Source organism: Bombina bombina, chromosome 7, assembly GCF_027579735.1.
Source record: "Bombina bombina isolate aBomBom1 chromosome 7, aBomBom1.pri, whole genome shotgun sequence".
In the NCBI taxonomy this organism is placed as follows: Eukaryota; Metazoa; Chordata; class Amphibia; order Anura; family Bombinatoridae; genus Bombina; species Bombina bombina.
In genome coordinates this window covers 127,508,651-127,530,247 of record NC_069505.1, presented here as the reverse complement: position 1 = coordinate 127,530,247, position 21,597 = coordinate 127,508,651, and the positions used below count along the sequence as shown (strand labels likewise).

General features: G+C 42.2%; 2 protein-coding genes across 6 annotated transcripts in view; one reads left to right on the top strand and one right to left on the bottom strand.

Annotated features, from left to right (window-relative positions):
• LARGE2 (LARGE xylosyl- and glucuronyltransferase 2) overlaps positions 1–9,130 on the bottom strand; it is a 124,382-nt gene extending 115,252 nt beyond the window's left edge. Inside the window, exon 1 of the mRNA XM_053689306.1 lies at positions 8,979–9,130. The gene's annotated coding sequence lies outside the window, so the exon portion shown is untranslated. The remainder of the gene's footprint in view (positions 1–8,978) is intronic.
• Positions 9,131–9,191: 61 nt separating this feature from the next.
• The window catches only part of PEX16 (peroxisomal biogenesis factor 16), a 122,858-nt gene continuing 110,452 nt past the window's right edge, over positions 9,192–21,597 (top strand). For 2 of the 5 annotated variants that reach the window (XM_053720293.1, XM_053720294.1), the window contains exons 1-6: positions 9,192–9,257; positions 9,996–10,228; positions 12,409–12,444; positions 15,678–15,754; positions 18,403–18,536; positions 21,357–21,457. In XM_053720293.1, the coding sequence (XP_053576268.1) occupies positions 10,102–10,228; positions 12,409–12,444; positions 15,678–15,754; positions 18,403–18,536; positions 21,357–21,457 (475 nt within the window). In that variant the 5' untranslated portion in view covers positions 9,192–9,257; positions 9,996–10,101. Of the gene's footprint in view, positions 9,258–9,974; positions 10,229–12,408; positions 12,445–15,677; positions 15,755–18,402; positions 18,537–21,356; positions 21,458–21,597 lie in introns of those variants that run through there. The other 3 variants (XM_053720292.1, XM_053720290.1, XM_053720291.1) reach the window with 3 other exon arrangements.

Here is a 21,597-nt window from a genome sequence, read left to right as displayed (position 1 = left end):
CAAGGACACTCAAAAGCCTGCCATCCATGGATTCTGTCAGTGTTTTGATCTGTTCACCATCAACATTGCGTGCAGCAGCAACCACAGCCTCCCAGACACTGTTCAGAGAGGTGTACTGTTTTCCCTCCTTGTAAATCTCACATTTGATGATGGACCACAGGTTCTCAATGGGGTTCAGATCAGGTGAACAAGGAGGCCATGTCATTAGATTTTCTTCTTTTATACCCTTTCTTGCCAGCCACGCTGTGGAGTACTTGGACGCGTGTGATGGAGCATTGTCCTGCATGAAAATCATGTTTTTCTTGAAGGATGCAGACTTCTTCCTGTACCACTGCTTGAAGAAGGTGTCTTCCAGAAACTGGCAGTAGGACTGGGAATTGAGCTTGACTCCATCCTCACCCCGAAAAGGCCCCACAAGCTCATCTTTGATGATACCAGCCCAAACCAGTACTCCACCTCCACCTTGCTGGCGTCTGAGTCGGACTGGAGCTCTCTGCCCTTTACCAATCCAGCCACGTGCCCATCCATCTGGCCCATCAAGACTCACTCTCATTTCATCAGTCCATAAAACCTTAGAAAAATCAGTCTTGAGATATTTCTTGGCCCAGTCTTGACGTTTCAGCTTGTGTGTCTTGTTCAGTGGTGGTCGTCTTTCAGCCTTTCTTACCTTGGCCATGTCTCTGAGTATTGCACACCTTGTGCTTTTGGGCACTCCAGTGATGTTGCAGCTCTGAAATATGGCCAAACTGGTGGCAAGTGGCATCTTGGCAGCTGCACGCTTGACTTTTCTCAGTTCATGGGCAGTTATTTTGCGCCTTGGTTTTTCCACACTCTTCTTGCGACCCTGTTGACTATTTTGAATGAAACGCTTGATTGTTCGATGATCACGCTTCAGAAGCTTTGCAATTTTAAGAGTGCTGCATCCCTCTGCAAGATATCTCACTATTTTTGACTTTTCTGAGCCTGTCAAGTCCTTCTTTTGACCCATTTTGCCAAAGGAAAGGAAGTTGCCTAATAATTATGCACACCTGATATAGGGTGTTGATGTCATTAGACCACACCCCTTCTCATTACAGAGATGCACATCACCTAATATGCTTAATTGGTAGTAGGCTTTCGAGCCTATACAGCTTGGAGTAAGACAACATGCATAAAGAGGATGATGTGGTCAAAATACTCATTTGCCTAATAATTCTGCACTCCCTGTAGATAGTTTTTATGAAGCCAATATAAATAATTTTAGGAGAGGATGGCGGCAATACTGAATCTTAAAGTACTTAAAAAGGGACATTATACACTAGATTTTTCTTTGCATAAATGTTTTATAGATGATCCATTTATATAGCCCATCTGGGTGTGTTTTTGTAAAAAAAATGTATAGTTTTGCTTATTTTTAAATAACATTGTGCTGATTTTCAGACTCCTAACCAAGCCCCAAAGTTTTAGATGCATACTGATGTATACAGACTTCAGACTGCTTCTGTTTGTATAATGGGTCTTTTCATATGCAGGGGAGGGGGGTCTACTATCAGCCCCTTTCAGTGGGTGTCCCAAGCTTATCTCATTAACAGTGTTAAATTGGGAGCTTCAAAGTAAGTTTTTAAAAGGTTTTATACTGGATTTTTCTATCAGTATCTGTGCATAATATTCTTTATAGTAGTGTCTATTACATGCAGTTAAATGAAAATTGGTGTATACTGCCCCTTTAAAGGAACAGTAAACACCTTGAATTAAACATATTACTGCAGTCTTCCAATGGATTAACATATCATCAGTGTCTGAACATCATAAGAACAGTTTAACACCTTGTTTGCTGCAATTGTTTTTTAAATGGACAAATGCCATAAAACACGTATCTTATATGGAGTCAACCTTGGCTTGATTCTGAAAATGAGTGGGCTTGCAACTGTCATTGTGTTATCAAATTCTCCATTGTTTGGTGTAAGCAGAAAATATAAGACAAACTGTGGCAGGGATAGGCTTGTGAAAGTTGTCAGTTTTCAGGGCTGGAAATTTCACAATTAAAGCAAAAGGGGGCAAACTAAATAATGAGAAAACAAAAAAGCATGTATTACAATACCAAATGGTTTATTGTCCCTTTAATTTGCATTCTACTGTCTGACTATTGAAGGGTTAAATGTGGGGCTATTTAAAAAAAGCACAGAGGTGATCATTGGAGTGCAAAACGGACCACACTACTCACACAGCTGTAACTAGAGAGATGTTATTTTGAGAAGGTAGATGCAGGAAATATCTTTCTCTTTTGAAAGGCACAAATAAGCATCTCAGCAACGAGCTCAAACTTCCCCCGGAGACTAAGGTGCTATGTCTGCAAAGAAAATGGCTCTTGCGATGCCAGTGCCTCTAACAGCGTAGACACTTTGAGTTGAATGAGTCAGGAAATATCCACTTATTGAAATTATTGACATTTGATATAATTGCATTACCCAGGGGTTGACAAATATGTTTAAAATTTAGTAGCCAGTAAGAATATTTAGGAAACAGCTAGTGGTATTTGTATATAGATATATGGAGAATAACCCAAAAAGTTAGGAGCCAGTGGCTCCCTGGCTCCTGGGTCTGCCGGGCCCTGACATAACCCACAATGTCAATCAAGTAATCCGACAGCCCGCTTTCACCTGCTACCTGCCTCAACCAGTGGCAGACCTACTCAACATTGGGCCCTGGTGCAAACAATTTTTTGGACCCCAAAGGCAACTCAATAGTAAGCAACAGTAATAAAATACATGCTGCTCTGTATAATGATTTTCAGGAGATAGATACCACAGAAGACTGACCTCTGGTGGATGTGTGGTGATCTGTAGAGGGCAATACAAAGCACAAGAGGGTGCCTATATGGCCTAGTATTGCTAATGCAAAAGGGTGATAAAATAATGAAATGCACTCACATTTGATGGAGCACCTCTCTTGGTGCTACAGGGGCAAACTGGGATCAATATGGTCACCCAGTAGACTCGATCACCGGCATTCAGGAACTCTCAGTTGTCCAAAAATGGATTTGGGGTGTAAAAGGTAGAGAACAAGCAGCCAGCAAGTGATAAGTAATAAAACTTACTTTATTTAAAAGGTTAAATGATAGCAACGCGTTTCTCAGCCTACAGTGGCTGTTTCATCAGGCTTGGTAAAAAGAATATAAAAAATAATACAAACACTTGCTATATATGCCATGCAAACAATCCAATTAGATAATTAGTATGATGAACTACACCTGAAGTGGGAGTTACCAGGTAAATGTGCTGAATGAGTCATAGCCTATCACAAGAGGACTAATAATTACTAACAAAACAATTAAATAAATATATTGACATAGAGGTATAATAAACATAATATCAAAAACATAATATCAAAATACAAATTCATCAATATTATGCCACACAGAAGAACTTTTTGAAAGTATATCAGTCTGATCCTGCATAACGAGGTCAGTCCAGCCATAAAATACCAGACAATCCTCCTCTGAAAAAAGGAACACGGCAACCCCAGATGATTGGGATTCATCAGTAAGGTGCAGCCATATTGTTAGGTCCTTCGGATAGTTATCTATCAAACCAATCCAGGCCAGTAATTTTGTTATCCCAGTGTCAAGTGGAGTGAATATATCTTTGGGACAATATCGATAGGACCCAAGAGGAAGATGACTGAGTACCAGGAAAATAACTAAGTACTAGAAAATGACCAGATTGGTCAAGGCAAAGTCGACAAGCCAGGGGGTCAGACCAGACAGGGAACTGGAAAACAGAATCAAAGTCAAAAAGCTTAGCTCAGCAGATCCAAGGTCAAAACCAATCGAGCAACAAACAAAGTGAAATCAGCAGCCAGAAGAAGGGTCAAGGGAGATCTGAGTCACAAGCCAGAATTTGCAATCCAAAAAAAAAAAGTAATAAGGCACATCCACAAGATAGACTTAATACTAGGGCAATGAGACAGAGAACCCAGAAGGAATTTAAAGGGAAAAAGAGCACCAAAGATGACTGGAGAAGGATGCGTCAAAGATGACAACGCACGAAAACACGACACAAAGTGTCAGAGATGACGCAGTTGCGTCATGGCAACTGCGTCAAGCAACTAGGCGTCATAACACATATTCATCAAAGCACATATGGCAAGGAGTTCACGTCTGGTTTCCCCCATCACCCTTAGGGAGACTTCCCCAGGGTCATATATGAAATACCTACAGAAAGAGAAACGCTTTATCACGGCATCTGCTGCACTAATGGTAGTTCCATTCATAGCCTAAACCATCCCTCAATCAAATGTAACCAGTACACTCTCTTAAATGTTACAGAACTGTCAACAGCCAAGTGCCCCAGCCACTCCTCTGTACCAGTGTCAATAGTCTCATCCATTCCTGTGCCACCTGACGTGAGCCCCAGTCACTCCTCTGTCACCGGTCATATACCTTAAGCAGTCCATCTATCCCTGTCAGCTGCCAACTTCTCCAGCCATCCCTTTCTTACCATTCATGTTCATCAATATCCCTCTGTCATTATTCATTACCAGCTAGCTGCCTCAACCGTCCCTTTATCACCATTCATGCTGCTCGACATCCCTATGTTACAATCCACTTGCTAACTGCTCCAACCACCCCTCAGTCAACTACCATGTGTTAAGGACACTATTCATCCAAAGAAAAAACACACAGATCCAGGCAGCTTCCGATCCTCTTCTCCCCAATAGCGGATGTGAACCCGCTACCTCAAAATGATCCAAGCACCTCCTACTACCACGGAGTGCCATAGCAGTGGTGAAATCAAGCCACTTAGTATAGAAATACGTAGAAGAAAAGAGCAGGCACTGCTGGGGGGTAGTTAGCATAAAAAAATTGTAAAATTTTATTGAAACAAAAACAATAAAAAACAGCTAAAGCTGAGCGCTCTTGTAAAGCCAAATAATAGCAGACAGACAACAGGCACGGAGTCTATGAATAAGCGCCACTAGGGGGCGCGAAACGCATCAGCCTCCGTGCCTGTTGTCTGTCTGCTATTATTTGTCTTTACAAGAGCGCTCAGCTTTAGCTGTTTTTTATTGTTTTTGTTTCAATAAAATTTACAATTTTTTAATGCTAACTACCGCCCAGCAGTGCCTGCTCTTTTCCTCTACGTATTTCGACACTATTCGTCCCCCTGTCACATAACAGAGGGATGATTGGAGCAGTATAAGTTCTGCACAGGACTTACTGCGGATTCCGAACGGAAAAGCAGCAATAGTTGTGTGACTCAACTGTGTAACAGCGATTTCCGATTGAGACCTTCAGGTCCCTAGTGGTACTTCTACTTTGTGTTTGACTCCTTTGCTGGGGTTAAACACAGCAGTGCAGGGTTGAGAGTCTTAAAATTACATTATCTATTGAATTAGACCGAGCATGTGATTTTTCGATTATTATGGCCCTTTAAATTCCACTCTTTCCTATTTATGATGGAAGATAATTTAGAACAATGTCCTTTCACAACCAATGATCCCCAACCATTCCTGACAAACATATGCCTCACTTTCTGCGATGAGATCTTTTAGTGAAACATTTTCTGCAGGTCATTTTGAAATAAAAATCAATTTAAATTAGGCAGTTACACTAAAGCACCAGTTCAGTTGCATTGCAAATTAGCTGCAGACAAAATAAAACGTTTTGTTAGTTTTGTAAAATGTGTCTTGAATATTTTATTTTCCTTTTCTCTTGGTTTAACATCACAAGGTAGAAATGTAGTAATAAAAAAAAAGGTGCACTGCTTACAAGAACATCTTACAGTCAGAAGTCACAGCTTTGCAAAAAGGGAAAGGCTAGGGGGCAGGGTTGAAAGATTCCTGAGAGCCAGTCACCAATCAGTGAGCTGACGTTTTGCAGCGCTGCTCAATTATTATTCTCTTCAAACAGCACTTTACTCTGGATGCACTGTGTTAAGGAAAAACTACACAGTGCAGCGAGAGCAAAGCTCTGATTGAAGAGAACTGTCTAATGTGGAGCAGTGCTGTAAAGTGTAAGTGCTGCATTTTCTGTGATGACATCTCAGATCACAGCATGTTTTGCCTTGGGGATGTATATTACAATAACTATGTGACAAATAATGTCAAATGCAATCTCTCTCCATAGGTTAGCCCACTGTACCCAAGTGACCACCCAACAACTGTCCCCTAACCCCTCGGGCAGACCCAAGCTGTCCTCCCCAGCCCTTTGTCCAGTCCCCAACCCATCTCGCATAACCCCTCGCCCAGTCCCCAGCCCACCTCCTCCAACACCTCGCCCAACCCCTCACCCAGCCCACCTAACCCCTTGCATAACCCCCAATACAGTAACTATATCACAAATAATGTCAAATGCAATCTCTCTCCATAGGTTAACCCACTGTACCCAAGTGACCTCCCAACAACTGTCCCCTAACCCCTCGGGCAGAACCAGTCCCCAGCCCACCTTGCATAACGAATCGCCCAACCCCTTGCCCAGTCCATCTTGCCTAACCCCACACCCAGTACCCAGCCCACCTCCCCTAACCCCTCGCTCAATCCCCAGCCTTCCTCACCTAACCCCTCGCTCAATCCCCAGCCCACCTCGCCTAACCCCTCACCCAGTGCCCAGCTCATAACGAATCGCCCAACCCCTTGCCCAGTCCATCTTGCCTAACCCCACACCCAGTACCCAGCCCACCTCCCCTAACCCCTCGCTCAATCCCCAGCCCACCTCACCTAACCCCTCGCTCAATCCCCAGTCCACCTCGCCTAACCCCTCACCCAGTGTCCAGCTCACCTAAACCCTCGCCTAACTCCTAGTCCCCAGCCCATCATGTCTAACCCCACTCTCTATTCATAGTTTATGCCAAAGTATCCATGTGACCTCCCAACAAATCAACCCTAACCCCCCCTCAGGCAAACACAAGACGACCTCCCCTAGCCGTCTTCCCCAAACCCCCCGTGGCAGTGCCCAGCTGGCTTTCCTTAACCCCTCGCCACAGTGCCCAAACTACTTCCTCCAGCTCCTCCAGTGCAGCGGACAGCCCACCTTCCCTGAGCCCCCCCCCCCGCGCAGCGGACAGCCCACCTTCCCTGAGCCCCCCCCCGCGCAGCGGACAGCCCACCTTCCCTGAGCCCCCCCCCCCGCGCAGCGGACAGCCCACCTTCCCTGAGCCCCCCCCCCCGCGCAGCGGACCGCCCACCTTCCCTGAGCCCCCCCCCCCGCAGCGGACAGCCCACCTTCCCTGAGCCCCCCCCCCGCGCAGCGGACAGCCCACCTTCCCTGAGCCCCCCCCCCGCGCAGCGGACAGCCCACCTTCCCTGAGCCCCCCCCCCGCGCAGCGGGACAGCCCACCTTCCCTGAGGCCCCCCCCCGCGCCGCGGACAGCCCACCTTCCCTGTGCCCCCCCCCCCGCGCAGCGGACAGCCCACCTTCCCTGAACCCCCCCCCCCCCCCCCCGCAGCGGACAGCCCACCTTCCCTGAGCCCCCCCCCGCGCAGCGGACAGCCCACCTTCCCTGAGCCCCCCCCCATGCCACAGTGCCCAAACTACTTCCTCCAGCTCCTCCAGTGCAGCGGACAGCCCACCTTCCCTGAGCCCCCCCCCCGCGCAGCGAACAGCCCACCTTCCCTGAGCCCCCCCTCGCCACAGTGCCCAAACTACTTCCTCCAGTGCAGCGGACAGCCCACCTTCCCTGAGCCCCCCCCCCCCCCCCCCGCGCCGCGGACAGCCCACCTTCCCTGAGCCCCCCCCCCCCGCGCAGCGGACAGCCCACCTTCCCTGAGCCCCCCCCCCGCGCAGCGGACAGCCCACCTTCCCTGTGCCCCCCCCCCGCGCAGCGGACAGCCCACCTTCCCTGAGCCCCCCCCCGCGCAGCGGACAGCCCACCTTCCCTGAGCCCCCCCCCCCCGCGCAGCGGACAGCCCACCTTCCCTGAGCCCCCCCCCCCGCGCAGCGGACAGCCCACCTTCCCTGAGCCCCCCGCGCAGCGAACAGCCCACCTTCCCTGAGCCCCCCCCCACGCCACAGTGCCCAAACTACTTCCTCCAGCTCCTCCAGTGCAGCGGACAGCCCACCTTCCCTGAGCCCCCCCCCCCTCGCCACAGTGCCCAAACTACTTCCTCCAGCTCCTCCAGTGCAGCGGACAGCTCACCTTCCCTGAGCCCCTGCGCAGCGGACAGCCCACCTTCCCTGAGCCGCCCCCCCCCCCCCCCCCGCGCAGCGGACAGCCCACCTTCCCTGAGCCCCCCCGCGCAGCGGACAGCCCACCTTCCCTGAGCCCACCCCCCCAGGCAGCGGACAGCCCACCTTCCCTGAGCGCCCCCCCCCCGCGCAGCGGACAGCCCACCTTCCCTGTGCGCCCCCCCCCCCCGCGCAGCGGACAGCCCACCTTCCCTGAGCGCCCCCCCCCCCCCGCGCAGCGGACAGCCCACCTTCCCTGAGCACCCCCCCCCGCGCAGCGGACAGCCCACCTTCCCTGAGCACCCCCCCCCCGCGCAGCAAACAGCCCACCTTCCCTGAGACCCCCCCTGTGCAGCCAACAGCAAACCTTCCCTGAGCCCCCCCGCGCAGCCAACAGCCCACCTTCCCTGAGCCCCCCCGCGCAGCCAACAGCCCAATTTCCCTGAGGACCCCCATGCAGCCAACAGCCCACCTCCACTGAGCCCTCAACTGACCTCCATGGCACTAACCCTAAACACCTGCAATGAATGCCATCCCGTAACCCCCATACACTACTCCCTTCTGAACACACATTAATCCTCACATTGCCCCCGACTGATTTTCCCCAGCTTTTAGCATTTATCTAAGCAGTGTGACTTCCTCGTTATCCTCGAAGGGAAGTATCCTTAATTGACTTGCTTATACCCTCATAGTATTTCCAACAATATAGGCAGCCACAGTCACCAATTGCTCGCCCCTGCAGCCTGCCTCCGTATACCTTAGATGCCTGACTACTTGTGACTCGCCTTATTAAATAACCACATACGATGCCAGTCACCCAGCAGTAAATTCTCACCTCTATTTGTTGAATGAGCAAGTCCCCCAGTCTTCCATTGTTGCTCCAGTTTCTCCCAGTTTAGTTCCAGTATCTCCCAATCACAGTTCTTAACCCACACACATCGATATTCTCTACAATCGACTACAATTCCCTCTGTCACGCTAACAGCCGGAGACTAACTCGCATTACTATTGGGCAATCCTCAAGTCAATCAGAAAAATGAGGATTCCTGGTTGATTACCACTACATTATTTTACACAGGGGAGAATTTATTAACCCTTCTCCGGCAGACAGCGGGTCGGTGATTTGTTTTTCATTAACCCATTGAGTTGCCACGCAAATCCTAAACCATTTAATGCCAAAAGTCTAGAAAAGAAAATTAATATAAAACAATATTATGATTTATAGAAACAACTAAACATTATGATGCATAGACTCAATTATTGAAATGTGTTTTAAAATATTATCAGTGCGGGAAAAAAAACACATTTATGTCATGCACATTTAATTTTGTTACTTTTTTTAATCCCTATCTTACTTTTGCATCATATGCAGATATGCAGCATTATAAATAGCATTTCTAGCAAATAATTACAATCAGACAACAAAACTAGAGAGGATACGTTTTATTTTTAGACTAACCTGCTGGGAGCATTAGTGAGATTATGAATCAGTGGTTGTAGGCTTCATATGTAGTATTGGGTGGGGGATAAACCTACTACACAGCTGACAGATCATTTTCTCCTCTATGACCAACTGTTCCCTGCCCACAAATCACTATGGGAATTGTAACCAGATCTATCTCTAATTAGAGGGGTACAAAATGGCTGTTTTTTACATTTAAAACAATTTATGACTTTGTAAATTAGGTTGGCACTTTTGTTTGGGGGAAAAACCCAGCCCCAGTATAAATCATATGAAGTGGCATCACTGGCAAGCTGGAGATCATGTGATGATAAATTACTCTTTTATTTGTTTAAAAAAAAGGTAAACAGTTCTAATCTACTTGCCTTTATATCAAAAAATACAATTCAGGAGATCCAGGATGCTCTTACTTTGCTGCATCTGGGAAAGAGTTAAACTACAGCCCCTCCTCTTTATGGGCAGAACCTAAAACCAGGAAGAGGGAAGGAGCAACAGGATGGCAGCTCAATGCTGGGACAAGCTGCTGGATCTGAGCAGGAGGTACAAAGAGTATGTGGTCGCTAATCCCACAGGGGCAACTCAGCTGGAGGGGGCAGTGCGCATGCTTTCCTACCTCATTGCAGGTAATAGTGTGGGATTATTTGCATTGTCAGATAAACATGTGATGTGTGTGTATATATATATATATATATATATATATATATATATATAGTGATACATTCTGCAGTACAGCTACAGAGAAACAGGTATAGGTGTCTATAGTAGTGTATGTATGTATGCATGTGTATATGTGTAGATATATATATATATAGTGCGTGTGCCTTTATAATTCACATTTTTTATTTTCGTTTTAGAAGAGACTGACCCTTGATCTACCTCTGCTGCAATGCATAGTGGGCTTTGTGGCAGGACAAGGGTTAAAGTGCAGCTATACCTTTGAGCCAGTGAAATGCCTGGTGTATGTGCACACGTAATTCTAGTCCTTTCACGCAATGGGAAATTATAATAATCATTATTCTAAATAGATTCTACTTACTGGGATAATTACTTTATCTTCACCCCTGATTGCATAATAAACAACAAAAAAGATTTCACAGAACACTTAGGAAATCCATGTTGCTCTATTTTTCTGTATTCATGCTTTATAGATGTGTGTGTTGTCAATGTGCACATGGGCATCCTGTGGGTGGGTATGTATGTGTGTGTGTTGCACAATACTCTACAGGTGCATATGTAGAGTAACCTATCTGTGTTGCAGTATGCTTTGTAGATGTGAGTTGTCAGTGTGCACGTGGGTATGTATGTGTGTGTGTTGCACAATACTCTACAGGTGCATATGTAGAGTAACCTATCTGTGTTGCAGTATGCTTTGTAGATGTGTGTTGTCAGTGAGCACGTGGGCATCCTGTGGGTGTGGTCTGTGTGTTGCACAATACTCTGCAGGTGCATATGTAGAGTATCCTATCTGTGTTGCAGTATGCTTTGTAGATGTGAGTTGTCAGTGTGCACGTGGGCATCCTGTGGGTGGGTGGGTATGTATGTATGTATGTATGTGTGTGTGTTGCACAATACTCTGCAGGTGCATATGTAGAGTAGTAGAGTATCCTATCTGTGTGGCAGTATGCTTTGTAGATGTGCGTTTTCAGTGGGCATCCTGTGGGTGGGTATGTATGTGTGTGTGTTGCACAATACTCTGCAGGTGCATATGTAGAGTAACCTATCTGTGTTGCAGTATGCTTTGTAGATGTGTGCATGGTGCTGTAGGTGTTGTTAGTGTGCACGTGGGCATCCTGTGTGTGTGTGGACGGTGTGCTGTACAATACTCTGCAAGTGCATATGTAGAGTATCCTATCTGTGTGGCAGTATGCTTTGTAGATGTGTGCATGGTGCTGTGTGTGTTTTGCACAACGCTCTGTAGGTGCATATGCGGAGTATCCTATCCGTGTGTTGCACACTGCACTGTGTGTGTGTGTGTAAGGCATGCAAGTGTTTGCCTGTGTACGTGGGTCATTGTTTGGGGTGAGATGGTTTGCCAGGGTGTATGTGTTTTTATTGTGATATGTTTTGCTGGTCTATATGTGGGGGAATTGCTGTTCATTTGTATTTTGCTACCCTAAAAGGTGAAACCCCCTGCAGCATCATTTTATATAGCATAAAATAATAGCCACTAGGCTGTAGAATGGCATATAACAGGATTTTAAGGGATATGTGATTGTGTGTGTGTGTGTTTTATCTTCTATTATTTTTTAAAATAAGACTGCATTATATATATAGCTCATCCAAATATGAACAACAGAAGCGCTCAGAGCCCAATGTATAAAAATGAAAAAGTTTATTGGGACAATTAAAACCAAAAAACGTCCTATCTAGGAAAAATTGTAATCCAGGTTGTGTTTTTTTTTGGTTTTAATTGTCCCAATAAACTTTTTTTCATTTTTATACATTGGGCTCTGAGCGCTTCTGTTGTTCATATTTGGATGTTGTAATGCCTTTTAGCGTGTGGAACAGACACGCTGAACAACTAGCTGCCATAGCCTTTGACTAGGGATTTGAATATCCCACCCTCCACTCCTCTAGAACCGCCTTCAATCTAACTAACATCGGATCAAGGATTACACAGTGCGCTCCGTTGTGCAGGTTTTTTGGATGTGTATATATCTAATGTTCAGTGGAGACTTCAGAAGGTTATAATGAACTGGGGATCTATTTGGGAAGTTTGATATATTTAATACATCTGCAATTCTTTCTTTGAATGAGAACTGTATGTTTGTATGATGCATATTAATCTCTCTCTCTTTAACAGGGCGTTTGACTGATTCCCATGAGCTGTCAGAGCTGGGTATGTATAAAGAAAAAAGGTGTCAGGGATATTCCATGTAATAGATATAGGTTCAACTTGATGGGCTTCAGTCGTTTTTCAACCTCATCTACTATGTTACTATGTAGATAACGTTTGTTTAAAAAAAAACAAAAAAAACATAGAGGGTTTACTGTGCATTCAATATAAAGTGGTTAGTAATAATCTCAGTTATGAAATATTAATAATTCTCACATCATATCATTTGTTACGTAGTAGAGAATTTTAGAAGATGTAGATATTTTAGTTAAAAACACTGAACAATTAGAGTAACTAACTTTAAAAGTTTATTTTTGAACCAGAAAAAAATGTTCAGCTGCTGTCTATACGGCTAAATGTTTTAATTTAAAGTCTTGGATCAAGTGAGATCAATAATAGTTCAACATTATAAATTATGTGTTTACTTTTCAGGTTAGAGTGTATATATTTTTATTTTATTTATGTGAACAGTATGTATAAATGATGAAAGGGCCACTGAAGTCAAAATTGTAATTTGCTGGAACATATTATACTGCTCATTGCAAATTCAAAGTAAGTGCTATTGTATTTTATTGTGTATTTGTCAGTTATTAAATTCTATTGTATTATTGAGCACTGCAGTGAGACTAAAAAAGAAATGTTTTAAAGCATGTAAAGAGACAACTGCGTCGGTTTCCACTTGGGACCAGCAGTGCTTTGCGGTCCCTTGTGGTAAAACGCACAGTAGTGCAGGGTCCATAGTCTTAAAATTACATGTTCTGTCAAATTAGAGCACTGGTTTTAAAACCAGGCCTCTCTAACAGGTCACATTTTGAGGATATCTGAACTAGAGCTCAGGTGAAATAATCATCTGCTTAGTAACCATGGTTATTTTACCGGCTCTCATCCAAGGTAATCCATAAAACCTGGCCTGTTGGGGAGGCCCAAGCACAGGTTTGAAAACCAGTGAATTAGAGCATGTCATTTTTTTGACTTATGGCCCTTTTAAGCAGTAAATAAATGTTAAAGGGACATGAAACCCAAATATTTTATTTCATGATTCTGAAAGAGCATGCAATTTTAAACACCTTTCCTATTCACTTCTATTATTTAATTTGCTTCCTTCTCTTGTAATCCTTTGCTGAAAGGTTTATCTAGGTAAGCTCAGGAGCAGCAAGGAACCAAAGTTCTAGCTGCGGATTGGTGGCTGCATATATTTATACCGATTGTCATTGGCTCACCCATGTGTTCAGCTAGAAAACAGTAGTGCATTTCTGCTCCTTTAACAAATGATACCAAAAGAATGAAGCAAATTTGATAATAGAAGTAAACTGAAAAGTTGTTTAAAAATGGTATGGTCTACCTAAATCATGAGATAATTTTTTTGGGGGTTTCATGTCCCTTTAAATTGAATAGTGTATCCCAAGTTTTTTTTTTTTTTTTTTTTTTTTTAACTATATATTAGTTGCTTATATTGAAGGGAAAAAAATTAGTTTAGTGCCCATAAAGCAATGCGTCTGCTGAAGTTAAATAGGGGAAAGTATGAATGGGTCACTAGAATGTGCAACCAATAACTGTGTGGAAAAAGGGATGGTAAGGTCAGAAATGTTCTGTTCGTTATTATAAACTTTAAATATAATTATACGTTTCTCCAAATACCTTGCACTGCGCTTTATTTGCCATTCAGAAGCTATTGCAGTCCCAAAATATGTAAATTTCCAAACGCACTGTAAGGCTAATTTGCATTAGCCAATCACGGTTGGCAACCTGCATTCCCTCTTCCCTGCAGTTCCGGGTACAGGGATCGTGTCTAACGCATGTGCTCTGATGTGCCCAAAGTATACGCATGCGCATTTTATTTTCTCTAATAAAATCTCCTACGTAAGTGATCTAGGTGTCATGTCACCGCAGTCAAGATTAGCATAGCAATGACCGGAAACGGAGTTCTAAGATTGCGCATGCGTACAATTTGCAACAAGACCTGGCAAGGGGGCTGGAAAAAGTGACGTAAGAAGAAAAAAATTATTATACTTTTATTACCTGATCTAAACTTAGTTTTTAAAAAATAGTAAGTAGAATCACATATAGAAATAACATATTTGATCAATTGCTTAAAATTTTTTTAAAAAAAATTAAATTACTAATCTCAACTTCTGCCAGAACGGGGTCAAGATGAATGATGAAATTATATTGCAATGTTTTTTTTTTTTCTTGCTGCACATACTTCAACATTTTTATTATAATCTCAAAGTATTTTATTTCTCTTTAAAACTGCCATTTAGTAGCAACAGTTGCATTGCTTTGCAAATCTAGAGCAGTTGAGGGATACACCCCTTGGAAATCTTGTGTATATTTGCTCAGTTGCTTTTTCAATGGAAATTCTGATTTGAGATATAAATGAGCTGATTTACAGATGTATGCAGTTTCTGCATCGCAGCATACCTAAGTGTGCAATGCAGTCTCGCTGAGGGAGTGCAAAACTCACAGTAAACAGATAAAATGCAGGAATAACAGGCAATATAATTGTATTGTTTGTTTTCAATATGCTTTTATGGGATGTTTTATTTTTGTAGTTAAAGGGACAGTTTACCCCAAATATTTCTTTCATTTAATGTGTTACCAATTATAAATTTTACCTGCTGGAGTATAGTAAATAGTTTACAGAAATATCCTTTGCCTTTACATCAGCATTTGAAATGGCAGATTTTGCCGGTGGTATCCCTACCTACTGTATACTTAAAGTTTCTATACTTAAGTATAGGCTATAGAAAAGATGTGTAAACATGGCCAACAGAATACATTACAGTCCCAGTGGGAGGTAGGACAGATAAGCAATACAATTGTAATTTCAGTTGTTCTCTAAGTATTGGACTTTGGTATACAGACCAAGATAATATAAAGAAGCATGTGTGTACAGAAAGGGATAAAATAAGAAAATCTGATTTGCCTGCAAACTCATCTTATTTTAATGGGTTGTGGTTTCAAAGAACAAAACCGGCTATTTAATATACAAAAATAAACACTAAGAAGCAATTTCTCATACATTTTTTTTTTTTTTTTTTTTTACTCTGCAGCTGGTATAACAAGTCATTGTTTTTTTGTTTGTTTTTTTCCTTCACGTGTTTCCAATTTTACAATATACTGTCCCTTTAAGCTTATATAGTTATAGAAGAAATCACAATGAGATGTTCATATTTGATGGCTGAAAAGGTGTTGGTAAACTTGCAAGGTTTTTTATTTTCTCTTTCTTCTATTAGTATACTCGGCCTCCAACCTGCTGGTTTTACTCAATGATGGGATCCTAAGGAAGGAACTGCTTAAGGCTCCCCCTGTGGTAAGAACCTGCTCACGGCAAGCTTACTAGCAGCAAACACTTTAAAGCAGGGGTATCAAGCTCAATGTATCTGGGGGCCACTGGCCAAGTGTTCTTCTCCCATGGGGGCCACTTGAACAGAGTGAGTGCTCGTGAACTGGATATACTAGTAACTAGAAGTGACATTTATCTAAGTATTAGTGCATGGTAGGAGCTGTAGTCCACAATAGACATAGACCAGTCTATATTTATCTTGTGAATGCCAAGTGAAGTGATCATTCTGGAACTGAATAAAAAGTGACATTTATCAAAGCATTGCATAATGGGAGACTTTACTGAACAATGCATACTTGTCTTTATATTTCTTGCCTATATAGATCAACTTGCTATACCTCTTAGAACCCTAAAAAAATGCGAAATGTGATGGGACCACATTAATAATTTACCTAATAAACAAGGGAGGGCCAGATTAAACTATTTTGAGGGCTGCATATGGCCCTAAGGCTTGTACTTTGAGACCACTGCTTTAAATGGATGTAAAAGGACAATAATACAATGCTCTAATGCTTTAAAGCGATTTTATTATTGCACTATTACTTTTATAAGCCTACGTGTTTTATTCTCCACAAACTGGTTAAACACATAGTTTAAAGCCAGTTCTGGGTCAGCAATGCACTGCAAATCCTGATCTAAACATGACTAGAGATTGGCGGCTACATACTTCTGCTTTCCCTGACTGGTTTAGCATTAGTATTCAGCTCTGGACAAGCAGCATGTTACTCGTTGGGAGCTGACTTTAATTTTGCAGGTTTAAGAGTCCTGTGCCAACCATAGCATTATAATAAAATGCTTAAGAAACACGAGTCAGGGCATTAATGGCATCTAATAAAATGACCCTAGCATAGGGATTTTTGTGCCCTTGAATTACCCTCTGTGTTGTAGCAGTTATAACTTTCTCATTTGCTACCTGCAGCCACTTCTACTAAACTCACATCATGCTGGGACATGTAGTTCCCATGTGTGCAGTTACATCATACTGGGAATTGTAGTTCCCATGTGTGCATTTTTTTTTTTTGGTTCTGTTTAAACTATGGGTCCCTGTGCAAACTGCTGTATAAATTAGCAAAGTTCACAGTTGGAATGTAAACTTGAGAAAGAAAAATCTCTGTTTTGAAATCTAGTGGGGAGTAACAGGATCAGTTTATTATTACACACTGGTAAACATTAAAGGGTTATAGAACCCAATTTTATTCTTTCACGATTCAGATAGAACATGCAACTTTCTAATTTACTCCTATTGTCAAATGTTCTTTAAAATCTTGGTATCTTTATTTGACAAAGCAGGAATGTAAGCTTACAAGCCGGCCCATCTTTGGTTCAGAACCTGGGTAGTGCTTGCTGATTGGTGGCTAAATGTAACCACCAATCAGCAAGCGCTACTCAGGGTGCTGAACCAAAAATGTGCCTGCTTGTAAGCTTGCATTACTGCTTTGTCAATTAAAGATACCAAGAGAATGAAGAAAAATTTGATAATAGGAGTAAATTATTAAGTTGCTTAGAATTGCATGCTCTATCTGAATTCTCAAAGAAAACATTTTGGTTCAGTATTCCTTTTAAAGCTGTATGCTCATACTCTACTATGTGTTTATGTTTAACCTCTATGTAAAGGTACAAAGTCCCCCTTGGAAGCCGCAGAGAACTGTCCCTTTAATTGCAGGAGTAAAGTCATTGAAGAGAAGCAGCATATAGATGGTATTAATGGTTTTAGTAAACCAAGTCTGACCCTTGGGCACACTTACAGAGAGCATTTATAGTAAAGGAGATGGTGAGATAATGATTTGGAGCTTGTTGGGGAAGTTAAGTATGTAGATGTTTTGTACAATAAAGTTCTGATCAGCAATGTCAGTGGTACCGGGAGGGTCTAGCAGTGAGAATATGGAATATTGGCTTTGGGTTAATGCTCTGTGTATTTTACTTGTTTTAATAAAGAACGGAAGCCAGACTTAGAGACAAGAAGGGAAATAGGGTGTAAATACACAAGGTTTTCACCTTGTCTCTTCTTCTCTTCATCCCACACCACCTTCTCTCTTTCTCACAACTCACTATAATTGCTTTTTCATTATCCACCTGGCTACATGGCAGTCTATGTGACTGATTCTCTAAGTCTCTTGGGACATCTTCTAGAATCTCTCCAGACCAGTCAGCATTGCGAGACCCCTCTGGGATTGATTTAACATCTATAAAATAATGCAAAGAAATATCTACTGTACAATGTTCCTTTAAGAGAAACCTTTACAATAAATGCTACGTAAAATAGGCTGATTTCTTTCCATGCCAGCGTTTTTTAGGAATTGGGCCATATGTGTCTGCTAAATGATGTGTATCTGTCCTTCTCAGACTTTAGTAACATTTTCATTCCGTTGCACCATATAGAGGCAGCATGATCAGAGAATCTGATCTCCATTGTTCTTGTTGTGCAGGGGGCTAATGTTCTAGTCTTTTGTCTGTTTACTTGATGCTGAACCTGTGCTGTCTGTCTGGTGTACCACAATGGTTTGGTAACTCCGCCTATGTTACTTACTGCTGGTTTCCTATCCTGATGCCCTTTTTCTCTGTTTCCCCATCACCCACATTCTCTGTCTCCTCATAGTTCACTTCTCTATCTCCAGAATGTGTCCCGTCAACGTCTCCTTACCTGGTTGGGGGTCCTGGAAAGCCTAGAGGTATTCATTGAGATTGGCGTAGCACGGGCATGGGGTGAGAGGACCAGATGGGTTGCCATCCTCATCATTCAGTTGCTCAAGTGAGTATTGGCTGTTACTCCTGGTAGTCCTTAAAGGAACATTACACTCAAATAACACCCCCCTAAAACGTTTAACCCATTCAATGCTTACTAATGTCACAGCTCTATCCTATAGTTGGTTTTCGACATTTCACACTCTTATTTACACATCAATTTTTTTTTTTTATCTGTGAGCTTACACAAAGTATAACCCCTTTTTTTCCAGCAGATTTTTAGAAAATATATTTAGTTTGCCAAAACATCATAATACTGAAAAGCATCACGGTATGAAATGCAAAAGGAAAAACATGTTTGTGTCATTTTTAAGGATGGGCGAATGTGCTGAAGGTGTAATTCGTTTTGTAGAACAAATAGTCCTGTGGATATTCGTTTTGAAAAATCTAACGTTGATAAGAATGAAAATCAATTAAAATTCAGTAATCGAATGTTACTTTTGTTTTTTAATAAGATTGAATATCCACATTCAAAATTTTGAATGTAGCATTCAGTTTAACAAATACTATTCAGAAGTTCAATAGTTCATGCAGTAGGGAATTTAGTAAATTGATACGTAATAGATACAAATATATCAATTGGAATGTTTGTACTTTTAATATTGCATAATTCGAATATTACATTTAAAGAAAGCATTAGAAATACTATTACATTAAAGGGACACTGAACCCCAATTTTTTCTTTCGTGATTCAGATACAGCATGAAATTTTAAGCAACTTTCTAATTTACTCCTATTATCAAATTGTCTTCATTCTCTTGGTATCTTTATTTAAAATGTAAGTTTAGATGCCGGCCCATTTTTGATGAACAACCTGGGTTGTCCTTGCTGATTGGTGGATAAATTCCTCCACCAATAAAAAAAGTGCTGTCCACAGTACTAAACCAAAAAAAAGGTTAGATGCCTTTTTTTTTTAAATAAAGATAGCAAGAAAACAAACAAAATTGATAATAGGAGTAAATTAGAAAGTTGCTTAAAATTGCATGCTCTATCTGAACCACTAAAGAAAAAAATTGGGTTCAGTGTCCCTTTTAAACAAATGTTAAAATGTTGTGCAAACATTCAAAATTCGAAACGATTGAACAAATGTGTTAAAATTAGTTTCATTTTTCAAATGTTGCAAAACATTCGCCAATGCCTAGTCATTTTTCTATGACGCACTTGGTAAATAACAGCACAAGAGACATTATTTTTGAAATATTTGAAGCGCATTTTAGGGTCCAACATTTAGCATCTATTCACCTTCCCAAAATGCCGGAATGTAGGATGGTAGGTCGTCAATATCACTTGACAGTTATAGGGATATAAAGCCCCTTATTTTATTGCGGACCTCACTCCTTAAAGTGAAGGATCTTCTAATATATTTCTATGGTATGAGGCTAATAAAGGCCTATTACAAATACCAAGAAACCCCAAATAGAACCAATTCTGTAAGGTATTAGTCCTTGGTATGCGGCACAGGACCACTCATTTTATAGTGCAGGATTGCTGCTTTCCAATAAGGGGTCTCAAGCTGTTTCATATGCATATGGTTTGGTGCATGTGACGCCTCAGTTGAATGGTTTCTCTTTTAAAAGGGTCACTTGCTCTAGCGCTTACTTTGGGATTTTATGGTCCCTTTTATATCCTAGAGCACTATAAATGTCACCTTAAGGGACATAAAAAAAACACAAAAAAAAAAAACTTATTTAAAATGGGACAATCCCCTATCTCATGTGAGAGGGATTGTGCATGTTGAGACAGGATACCTTTAGTGTCACTGGCCTTTTATACTGTAAATAGATTAGGTAGATGATTACCATTTTTATAGCAATCGCTTTCAAATATCAGAGGTATTAGACTCCTCGTTGTAAAGAGGAAGCTTCCCTCTTTCCAGAATGGAATCACATACTCATCATCATCATCATCATATTTTTTTTTTATTTTTTTTTAATGGGGGCATAGAGGCGCCAAAAAGTTCCACTTCCGTCTCGTCAAACACCACATGGGTGCGTAATTGGGTCAGGTGATCACCTTTTAAACTATGGATGGTTAAGACTCTAAAACTCCTATTAAATGGGCGGGTGAGACAAATGCTCTTCTGCCACTACAAATTACCTGGTTTCTTGCAGTGCAGGTAATTGCTTTAACAGTGATCGCCTGCATCCTAGGCTGGCAGGAGACCGCTTATTTGAAAGAGGACATTCTACCCTTTTTATATTAAGTGGCCACCTGTCTCTCTAACAAAAACAGCAGGAGAGAGAGGTGCTCAGTTAAAGCCCCCTCAGAGTAAATAGCATTTAATGTGCTGCTGCAGGTTATTGTCATCTGACAGGGAGTCTGGTGTCTTTGTGGGTGCTGTGGAGCCCTCATCTGCTTTCATTACTTGTGTTTGTTACATACATTTGAAAATGATCGCCTAGTTTCCATTGCTTTCGTAAACGGATTGTACCATAAACTATTTCCATAGACTTTAATGGAGATGCTTGTTACCCCCAGTTCACCCAGCTTACAACAGCAATGGAAACTATATTTTTGTCAAGGCCCCTAGTGACTAGAGTACATCCTACAGGATTTAGGACTCTGTTCATGTAACATTGTACACATTATTTTGATCAGTGTAGGAGCTTATTTATATTTAAATGGCTAAAAAAATGAGAAGTGGCTTATCAAGGGGCAAATACTGGAAGGCAAACCAATGCAAACTGTGCTAAAAATATATACTGTATATTGCTTGCCATGTGATTATCTTCCACTAGAGGGCAGCAGGCTAAAAAGACAGACATAGGGAGTACAACACGAATCTTCCATTTAACCCCCTTTTTTTTTTTCTCTCTCTCTCTGTCAGGGCTTTCCTACGAATTCTGCTGCTTCTCTGGTATAAAAGCGGTATACAGAGCTCACCTCCTGTATCCCCACTGAACCGAGAGGAGACTCCGAGCCAAACAGGTGTGTGGGCCACGTACCACTCTTTCATATACCTTCTGCCATAACTTGTGATTCACCACCCTCCCCCCATAAACCACAAATATATTATGACTGTCCTTTCTAATGTACCTAGTGCTTTCCACAGATAACCTAAGTCTTGT